Raw genomic sequence first — 11073 nt, 5'->3', positions numbered from 1 at the left:
GAGCCGTAGAAGGGAAGGACCCTAAAGCTAAATTCACAGCTATGCATGTGAGGAATGCATGTAAAATTGCACGCCTTCCCAACAGGCACAGAAATGTGCTGCACTTTAGCAGATGCACAGCAGTTCTAATGATTGTTAAGGGCACCCCCATGCATCTTCAAATGTGCAAATGTGCGCTCCATACTGGACTTTCTCATGACTTTTCCATGTTGCTCATGTGTGAAAAACATGCTCACACATTGGTCGCACCTGTAGTTGTGAACCAAGCCTAACCATGAGTACATAAAAATAACAATAAACAGAAATATTTCTCTAAGGCTCCGTTTCCACTATTGCGGCTACAAAGTCACGCTACTTCTAGTGCCACTTTGTAGTGTGACTTGTTTGCGGCTACTTCTGGGGACTTCAGTGCGACTTGTCCCTCATTATAGAAGGAAGTCGCACTGAAGTCAGCCCAAAAGTGGTGCAAAAACTATTTTTCAAGTCGCAGCAGTGAGAACGGGCCAAATTGAAATGAATGGCTTTTGACTTTCTGTGCGACTTGACATGTGTCAAGTCGCACAACAAGTCGCAACAGTGGAAATGGAGTCTAAATGATCAATGTTCATATCATTGTACTTTCATGCATATAGCCTTGAAAATCATGATATTTTCATTGGGGAATGGGGATTATTATTTTGTATATAGTGTGTGTGTGTGTAAAGTTTATTTGATGGGTTTACACTTTTCACACTACAGAGTCTGGATAATACAGGATAAATGGAAAGGTCAAAAATGAACTACACATTTATCTGCACACACAGAGTGCTTGGGGAATGTTAATGTAGATAGGGATATGATATGTGCCTGCTTAAGGCCCATACACACGTAGCGATTGTCGGCCGTAAATATTCGGCCGATCGTTCGGCCGATTGTCAGCTTGTTAGTATGATGCTGAACAGAATCGGGTGTGCAGGCATTAAAATTTTTGTATGCCGACAACAGAACGGCCGATTGTTCCTCAGTCAGTACAGAATTCGGCCGACAAACAGCAGATGAGCAAGACTGGGCATGCTCAGAGAAGAAAAAACACACGGAAAGTCAACCATCACATGACATCACTTCTGCAGTCGGCTGTTGTTGGCCGACAAAATTCGTGTGCAGTCTTTAGCACTTTTCAGCCGACAGGACAGCACCGGACAAAAGACGGCCGATCGTTCGGCCGACATGCGGTACGTGTGTACGGGGCTTTAGATGTCTTTCAGCTGGGGGGGCTGCAAACTTTGCCGGCTCCAACACACACACTCGGGCTGCTATTGTCACCCTTCTTGTCACCTTAACCCTTCACATGGTACCATAAGAACTTCCCTCCTGACATGACACTTTTTCAGGCATTGTGCAGCTTTACCCCCCCCCCATACTGACGAACTCTCTCCCTGCATGAAGTGTGAGAGTGCAGTGACTATGCCCCTCCCCCCCGGGTTCTACCATCACACGGCACTGAAGATGGGAGAAACAGTAATCCCAGCACCTAGTACCCAGTGCTAATGGCCATCATCCTGATCAATGTATGTACAAAAAGAATTCCCCAATGGTGTGGGACTATGAATGCCACTAGACACTGTATATCAAAGTTAAAATGATGAATTTTATTAAACATTTAGTCAAGACACAAACAGTTGTACAGATAAATATAATATAATGACATTAACATAACATAAAGAGAGGGGCACATAAAAAATTGCATGCAAATGACAGATCATATACCAGACCACATTGAAGACGCTCAGGTGCACATGGTGGATTTGAACCGGAAAAGAGACCCTACGCGTTTCGGGCAACAAACGGCCCTTCCTTAGGGGTCAACCAGAGACGGGATGGGAGATGGGAGGGGGGATCTGAGTGAGAGAGGCATAGAGCGAGCGTGCAGACTGCTGGCTGGGGAGACAGAAAGGAGATTCAGAACTTCTAAATACATACACAGCCAGGCGATATATGTATTTAGAAGCAGTAACACTGCTGCTGACAAACCCCGGAATGAGCTGTAGTGAGACACCTTTCTAGAGAGTGTGACTGTTTCGGCTCATGGGGTCCCCTACTGGCCAGAGGGCCCTCGGGCAGTGTCCGAAATGCCCGAATGCTCAGTCTGCCCCTGCATCTGATCTCTCTTTGCATCCTATTTAAAATTTAAACACACTGAACCTACCTGTATTACCATACTTCATTGTGTACCTGCTGTCTGTTGATGAATCTTCTTAGGCCTTGGAGAACAGTGAATGATGTTCAGCCACATCCCTTCAGGCTGAAGGAGGAAAGTCATCATGTTGATAATCTCTTTTCCAAATCACTTTAATATAAACGGGGGGGGGGGGGGTGGTGTCATTTTAAGTTGCTTTATTTCTTCCCAGTCGATATCACTGAAAAATGGATGACTGCTTATATCTCTAATCACCCAATTTTTAGCAGGAGGCTTTTAAATGAGATCTTCCAAGTTATGGTCCAAGCCAAAAACTGGCATTGCGAGTAACAGACCACCAAAAGAATGTCAATACATAGCTGGGGTCCCTGCGATGCCATCTTCAAAGATGGTGTCAATCACGTTCCCAAAATTATTTTTTATATTGCAGTCTTTGCTTATGAAAATGACCTACAGCTGTATATCTTTATGGCTGCAGATCACAGGATAGACGATTGGCTGAATGAGAATAGGAGGCATATTGGTTAACAAAGGGGACCCCACCAACACCACCACTGAGAAATTCCCTCTCTTTAAACTTGATATCCATCTCTTTCGCTGTCTTTACTGATGAAAATGTACTACAGCTTTATAGCTCAATGGATGAAGAGCACAGGATGGATGGTAGAGCAAGAGGAGCCATGTTGGTCAAAGGAAGGGGAACCCATCACCATTGAGAAATGCCCTCTTCCCTGCAATTCCCTCTTCAAACTTGATATCCATCTCTTTCCCAAAATCTGCAATCCTGATGTTGGCCGTCTTTACTGATGAAATGTACTACAGCTTTATAGCTCAATGGATGAAGAACACATGATGGGTGGATGGGTGAATGAGAGCACAGGAGCCATGTTGGTCAACAGAGAGGATCCCACCACCATCAAGAAATGACCTCTTCAAACTTGATGTCTGTCTCTTTTCCAAAATCGGCAATTCTTATGTGGCCGTCTTTACTGAGGAAAACGTACCGCAGCTTTATACATCGATGGATGAAAAGAACAGGATGGATGATGGAGCACAGGAGACATATTGGTCAACAGAGGGAACCCAACCATCATTGAGAAATGCCCTCTTCCCGGCAATGCCCTCTTCAAACTTGGGGTCTGTCTCTTTCCCAAAATCAGCAATTCTCATGTGGCCAGCTTTACTGATAAAAACGTACTACACATATCAGTGGATGAAAACCACAGAATGCATGTTAACAAAAGGGATCCCACCACCATTGAGAAATACCCTTGTCCCTGCTATACCATCTTCAAACTTGATGTCCATCTCTTTCCCAAAATCGGCAATTCTGACGTGGCCGTCTTTTACAGATAAAAATGTACTACAGCTTTATAGCTCAATGAATGAAGAGCACAGAAGGGATGGATGATAGAGCTCATGAGCCATGTTGGTTAACAGAGGGACCCCACCACCATCGAGAAATGCCCTCTTCCCTGCAATTCCTCTGCCCTCTTCCCTGCAATGCCTCTTCAAACTTGATGTCCATCTCTTTCCCAAAATCGGCAATTCTGATGTGGTCATCTTTACTGAAGAAAATGTACTAGAGCTTCATATCTCAATGGATGAAGAGCACAGAATGGATGGATGGTAGCGTACAGGAGGCATTGTTGATCACCAAAGGGGATCCCACAACCATCAAAATTGTCAATTCTCATGTGGCCATCTTTACTGATGAAAATGTACTATAACTTTATATATTTCGATGGATGAAGAGCATAGGATAGATGTATGATGGATCCCGCAACCATCGAGAAATGCTCTCTTCCCTGCAATGCTCCCTTCAAACGTGGTATCCATCTCTTTCCCAAAATTGGCAATTCTCTTGTGGCCGTCTTTACTGATGAAAATGTGTACTATAGCTGTATAGCTCGATGGATGGATGATAGAGCACAGGAGACATGTAGATCAACAAAAGGGATCCCTCCAACACCGAGAAATGCCCTCTTCAAACTTGATGTCCATCTCCTTCCAAAAATCAGCAATTCTCTTGTGGCCGTCTTTACTGATGAAAATGAACTAGAGCTGTATGTTGTGATGGATGGCTCAATGATAGAGCACAGTAGGATGGTGGTCAACAAAGGGGACCCCACCACTATTGAGAAAAGCCCTTTTTCCTGCAATACTCTAGTCTGCAATTCTGATGTCTTTAATGATCAAAATGTACTACAGCTTTTATAACTCAATGGATAAAGAAGAGCACAGGATGGATGGATGATAACACACAGGAGACATGAAGGTTAACAAAGGGGACCCCACCACTATCAAGATATTCCCTCATCCCTAACCTCTTCAAACTTGATATCCATTTCTTTCCCAAAATCGGCAATTCTGATGTGGCCGTCTTTACTGATGAAAATGTATTACAGCTTTAATGGCTCAATTGATGATAGAGCAGAGGGGCCATGTTGGTCAACAGAAGGGGACCCCATCACCATCAAGAAATGCCCTATTCCCTGCAATGCCCTCTTCAAACTTTGATGTTTATCTCTACCCCAAATTCTGCAATTCTGATGTTGGCTGTCTTTACTGATGAAAATGTACTACAGCTTTGTATCTCGATGGCTGAAGAGCACAGGATGGATGGGTGGATCATAGAGCACAGGAGGCATGTTGATCAACAAAGGGGATCCCACAACCATCGAAAAATGCCCTCTTCAAACATGGTGCCCATGTCTCTTCCAAAATTGGCAATTCTGATGTTGCCCCCTTTTTACTAATGAACATTTACTACATCTTTATAGCTCATGGATGGGGAGCACAGAATGGATGGGTGAATGATATAGCACAGGAGGCATGTTGGTCAACAGAGGGGACCCCACCACTTTGGGAAATGCCCTCTTCAAACTTGGTATCCATTACTTTCCCAGATTTTCAATTCTCATGTGGCCACCTTAACTGATGAAAATGTACTTTATATATTTTGATGGCTGGAGCACAGAATGGATGGGTGGATGATGGAGGCACAGAAGGCAGGTTGATCAACAAAGGGGATCCCACATCCATTGAGAAATGCTCTTTCCTACACTGCTCCCTTCAAACATGGTATCCATTTCTTTACCAAATTTGGCAGATCTCTTGTGGCCATCTTCACTGATGGAAATTTACTACAGCTTTATAGCTCAATGGGTAAAGAGAACAAGGTGGATGGATGATAGAGCATGGCAGAAATGTAGGTCAACAAAAATGGGTAACCCACCATCACTGAGAGATGTCCATCTCTTTCCCAAAGTCAGCAATTCTGATGTGGCCGTCTTTACTGATGAAAATGAACTACGCCTGTATATCAATGGATGAAAACCACAGGATGCATGTTGGTTAACAAAAGGGATCCCACCACCATTGAGAAATACCCTTGTCCCTGCTATACCATCTTCAAACTTGATGTCCATCTCTTTCCCAAAATCAGCAATTCTGACGTGGCCGTCTTTTACAGATAAAAATGTACTACAGCTTTATAGCTCAATGGATGAAAAGCACAGACTGGATGGACAGGAGCACACAAACAATGTTGGTCAACAGAAGGGACCTCACCACCATCGAGAAATGCCCTCTTCCCTGCAATGTAAAGAGATAAGTGTCCTGGTAAATAAATAATAATAATATATTAGATTATAGCTGCCGTTGTTATTTACCAAAGAGACAACTTCTGAGAAATTAGGGATAAGTGTAGATTTCCATTTCCTTAGGATTAATGTTCTTGATGCAAGGAGTATGTGTATTAAGACTTCTCTGTCTGAAGGGGGATAGTTATCAATACCTATGTTAAGTAATGCGAGCTCTGCTCCGGGAGGGGTTAGGATTCCTGTACAAGAAGCTATACTTTGTAAGACCGATTTCCAGAAGCTTGTTAGGAAGGGACATTCCCAAAGGATGTGCTGTAGTGTGCCTATCTGTCCACATTCTCTCCAACACAGAGGTGGAATACTAGATGACATTTTCGAAAGCCTATAAGGCGTGAATTACCATCTATTAGTGATTTTCACAGTCATTTCCCAGTGGTTTGTACAATGAGAATATTTGTAGATGGATCTGAGAGCATATTGCCATTGTTGTATAGTAAACTTCATTTTCAAAGTTTCTTCCCATTTGGACACGTGTATGGTTTTGCAGGAGGATAATTCACTACTTAGGATATTATAAAAAAAAAAAAGATATTCCTTTCCTTCAATTCCTTTATTCCTGGTCAAACATATATAGTTGCCAAGATTTTGCATTTGTGGTAAGTTCAACAAGGGGGTGTTTGGCCAGTAATATCAAAATCTTTGATATTGTGGGATTAATTCCTGGTGGAAGGTAAATTCTTGAGACAAGTCTTCTATGTTTTTGAGCTTACCTTTGTTAATTGAGATCGATTTGTAAGATTGGATTTTATAAGGGGGCGTATGTTGAGCCTATAAATTTTTGATTCTAGCTAGGATAATGGTATAGAATAGTCTGAACGTATATTAGTCAAGGGGTGTTTATTGGATAGTTGTCTCCAAGCAATTAATGACGTTTTAATGGTCGGTGGTAGTTTCGAAAAAGGTTCCAGGAGATCCATCTATCTCCTATGAGCATAAGTTGTAGGTCTTTAGTAGGGACTAAGTTGGACTCCAATAGGGACCACAGGGGTATCTCAGTTTTTGGGAACCACTGCTTGATCTGGTCGAGGCGCGTGGCCCATAGATAGGACAATAAATATTTAGGAGGAGCTGGTCTCCCAGATATATGTTTAGTTAGTACATCATACGCTATACGTGCTTTTTTATTTGTCCAAAGGAATTCTTTAAGAATACCTTCGAGCGTTTTTAGATGGGATTTGTTAAATGAAATTGGTAGTGCACGAAAGAGGTAAAGAATCTGCCGTAGTACAGACATTTTTATGGCTGCTATTCTAGCTCCCCATGAAATTTCCAGTTTGGCAATACGGGTTAAATCTGAGTTTATTTTTTGTTTTAGAGGGGAGAGGTTTGTGGGAAGCAATGTGGATATATTAGGTGTGAGATATATTCCTAGGTATGATTTTTTGTCTTTTGTCCATGGGAAGGGGCATACATTTTGTAAGGTGTGGCTAATGTCTTGAGATACCCCAAGGTCTAGAATCATTGATTTCGAGTTATTTATCTTGTAATATGACAGTCTGCTAAAATGTTGCAAAATGTTATACGCGGCTGGTAGGGATAACAAGGGATTTGTGAGCATTAGTATTAGGGATGTAACGATATCAAAATCTCACGGTACTATACAATTTCGATATTGACCTCACGGTACGATATTTATTGCGATATTGTGGAAAAGCTCACGGTATTGTTAAATAGCTCATGATAGTGTTTGTGATGATAATAGCGAAAAAATACCGACATTTATTCTGCTTTTGCCAGTCAACAGGCAATTTATTGTTGTATTTATGGATCCATGACAACATAAAACACTGATCACATACACATAGTGCTTTTAAAGTGCAAGTTGTAGTCAGGAACATCAATATTCTGTATAGTAATATTTGGTTGCATAACTGATTCTTCTGTGCAATATTCAAGTTAAGAAGCAGCTAGAACAATTGTAAACAATAGGCAATTCCCTTTAAGTGCAAACAAAGATCAAGTTAAGTCAGGTTTAAATGTGCAAGGCAAATAAAGGCAGCCTTTTACAACTGGTATTTAGGAACATAACTTAAACTTAAATAAAATAGTCAGTCAAAAAGCCTTTAAAAAAAACACTGACCTATCATTTAGCTTATGTTCACGTTTTTTCATCAGAAAGATCAAAATATCTACATTGCAAGAAAAAAAAAAAAAAAAAGAACAGTAAAAAAAATCCTTAAACTGTCTGGCAAAAAGCCTTCTGAAAAACACTGAACTATACTTTAGCTAATGTTCAAGTTTTTCTTTAGAAAAATCAAAAGATCTACATTGCAAGGGAGAAGAAGAGACCTCTGGGCATTTACAATATCCCCTGCTGTTGAAAATACCCTTTCACTGGGCACTGAGGTAGCGGGTATACACAGGTAGGTCTTTGCTAATGAAGACAGAATAGGATACCGCCCTGCATTGTCTCTCCACCACTTAAGAGGGCAAGCAGACAGAGAAACTAAGGCCCCTTTCACACATGCTGTCCGTTTGTCCGTTTTTCATCCATCCGTTGATGGATGAAAAACGGACATCAATGCATCTCTATGTAAAAACGGATGACAACGGATGAAAGACGGATAACAACTGACGAAAAACGGATGACAACTGACGAAAAACGGATGACAACTGACGTTGTTTGAAAGGGGCCTAATGCTTCTTTGCAGTAAGAGTCAATTTCTGCCTGAATTCCACCTGTGACTTGATTACTGCTAAAAGAAGAGCCAAGGAGGTCCTCAAGGGCATGCTTCTTAAGAGGAGGCACATAGCTCACGCTGCTGTCGTCCAGATCTGCTGGATGTGGGCTTCTGGGCAGCACATCTTGGTCCTGGTTCATAAATGATAAAGACATTATATCAGCACTTTGTTACATTTTATTGTATTTCTCTCAATTTTCTCTATGGCACAGCGTTAACATTTTTTACCTGTTGTTGCATCTGTGATGCTTTGAACTTTATTCTTTCAAAGACGTCCTCTCTCTCTCCACTGCCTAGATGTTGCAAGGTCCGAAAGCGTGGATCCAAAGCACTGCTCTCCTGCATGAACTTTTCATCCTCTCCTTGGTATCTGTCAGTAAGATCCTTCAGAATGGCTACCTTCATCTGAGCAATGACATTTGATTCATGATTATCTGTGGCCATGCTGTTTTGAATCATTTGTTTTAGTGGTGAAATGAGAGATATTGTTGGTTGCAACTCATCACAGAGAACAGTTGTGGCCTTTTTTATTGGTAAAAGAATCTTCACAAGATCCTCTGCATTTGCAGTGTCAGATGTGTCCAAAGTGTCAATTTCACGTGACTTGTGTCTCAGTTCATCACTCAGTAGGGCTGCAGCAACAGCTTGTTGCTGTTCAAGGTAGCGCTCCACCATGTCCAGAGAGCTATTCCATCTTGTCACTACATCAATAATGAGTTTATGTACAGGGAGATTGAGTAGTTTTTGTTTGGTGGTCAGCACGGCTGTGGCTGTAGAACTGCGGTGAAAAAAACTTGCTACACGTCTGACTATACCAAGGAGGCGGCTCACTGCGTTGACCTTTAAACCTGCTTGGGAGGCCAGGTTTAGTGTGTGCGCAAAGCACCCTATGTGAGGGGACAGTTCGGCTTCCTTTACTGCTACTCGCATGTTGCTTGCGTTGTCAGTAACAACATCGATCCTTGTTCCAATCTTGTCCAGCCCCCACTCTTTGACTGCAGATTTAAGGACTTCGGCTATGTTTACGCCAGTGTGTGATTCGCTAAGCTGTCTAGTTTGAAAGCAAGATGTATGTTTGTACTAAACTGGGTAAGAAGGTACCACATCCCAAGAATGTATACTATAAATACTGGGAAAATATCCCAAAGTTTACCCACAGCTAAAGCCTAAGGTGCAAAGGCAGGTGCCCGGGTAAGAGAGAAGGGGGGGGGGGAGGGGAGAATGGAAAGGGAGGGGCAGGGAAGGGAAAAAAGGGGGAAGGGAGAAGGAGAAAAGAGGAAAACCAGGAAGCGGGAAGAGGGAAATAGAAGGAATGATGAGAGAGTGGATAAGACCAAAAGGTCAGAACAATTGTGGGAGGGCTGGTGGGACTTTATGGGTACCGGGTAGACCAATAAGGTAAGAATTACATTAAAAACATAAAATATTTATTGATGATTCATATTAAAAACAAAACAGGCAGTACAAATGGTGATATTCATGTTTGTCTAACATATACAAAACTGGATATGTGAGGCCATATAGGACACAAGGCAAAAGGGTATACAGATATTTCGGTCCAATGAGGAACATCAAACCAATCCCGACATGTTTCGCGGGCGTTGAAACACTGCTTCTTCAGGGGAGTAGAAACACATTAAAAATAAAATGCCTTGATTAGCCTGTACAATATAGCAATGACAAAAATTTGTACATGTACATACATATATATAAAGAAGACTTAAAGTGCATGTAAGTGTGGAACGCCCATATGCATCCAAGACATCCACCGTGGATAGGCCCACCACCGCCAAGACTCAGTGAAAGTGCTCCCCAAAGAAACGTCTCCCCAGCGAATGTGGAGGGACACACAAAGCAGGAAGTGACAATGATAAGAATGAAATGAAACTGATATCCACCAACACCATAGGGAGAGGGAAGTATTACAGATATTTAGATGACTGTATTATATACCTTGTTGGGTGTCTCTGTAGAGAAACTCACATAACAGGTATAAAAATTGAAAACAGGAGGGCTGCTGCAGTGCGGCTGTAGCTGGACCTCAGCGTAGAATGGTATTCTATTTAAATAAGGATGGAATGCATAAACATTCTATGGTATATGTAATAGAGTATCCTTAATAGAGATGTCTAGGTAGGGAGCAAATTTACCTGCTGAATACCGAGTCATAGGGATTAGGGCATTTTAAATCTGCATGGAGGTAGTCAAGTAAGCAGGAACATACAGGATGGAAGAATCTGTAAGTATGCCAAATGCATAGAGATGTGCCCCCACCTTTAGACGCATCTATGGGGTATAACCGGAGAAAGGGTTGTTAGAAACGTCCATCCGGGAATACAGCAGATAATGTTGAGAGGTATAACCAGAGCTCTTACCCACGTGAAGCCGCCATGCTGGTAGACGCCGTCTCCTGAGTAGGAAGTAGGTACGGCCCGCCTCATATGGCCCTCAACCCGACACCAGATTGCGCATGACGTCATACGCAAAGTGGGCGGGTCAGGTCCTCAACTGCGCGCGCATATGGAGGTGCGCGCACAGTGTCGTTCTTGGT

The 11073-nt window shown here is 42.3% G+C and overlaps 1 protein-coding gene across 1 annotated transcript; it reads right to left on the bottom strand.

Moving 5' to 3' along the window:
* Positions 1 to 8032: 8032 nt before the first annotated feature.
* Positions 8033 to 9573, bottom strand: LOC309544335 (E3 SUMO-protein ligase ZBED1-like). The gene is made up of 3 exons (XM_082243240.1): positions 8751 to 9573; positions 8476 to 8653; positions 8033 to 8287 (listed from the first exon to the last, which is right to left on the bottom strand). Exons 1-3 carry the CDS (start codon positions 9450 to 9452, stop codon positions 8064 to 8066), a joined length of 1104 nt encoding a protein of 367 aa, XP_082099366.1. The 5' UTR covers positions 9453 to 9573; the 3' UTR covers positions 8033 to 8063.
* Positions 9574 to 11073: the final 1500 nt, after the last annotated feature.

The sequence above is a fragment of the Pelophylax lessonae genome, assembly GCF_965119305.1.
Source record: "Pelophylax lessonae genome assembly, chromosome: 1".
NCBI classification, from domain to species: domain Eukaryota; kingdom Metazoa; phylum Chordata; class Amphibia; order Anura; family Ranidae; genus Pelophylax; species Pelophylax lessonae.
Note: the sequence above shows the minus strand (reverse complement) of the source record. Positions and strands in the feature narration are given on the sequence as shown.

Excerpts from the sequence above, each read along its gene's own strand:
- LOC309544335 (XM_082243240.1), bottom strand. The coding sequence starts at position 9,452 with ATGCGAGTAGCAGTAAAGGAAGCCGAACTGTCCCCTCACATAGGGTGC. Across the intron at positions 8,654-8,750 it reads CATCACAGATGCAACAACAG|GACCAAGATGTGCTGCCCAG; the intron begins GTAAAAAATGTT and ends TTTATGAACCAG. Across the intron at positions 8,288-8,475 it reads TTACTGCAAAGAAGCATTAG|TTTCTCTGTCTGCTTGCCCT; the intron begins GCCCCTTTCAAA and ends AAGGGGCCTTAG.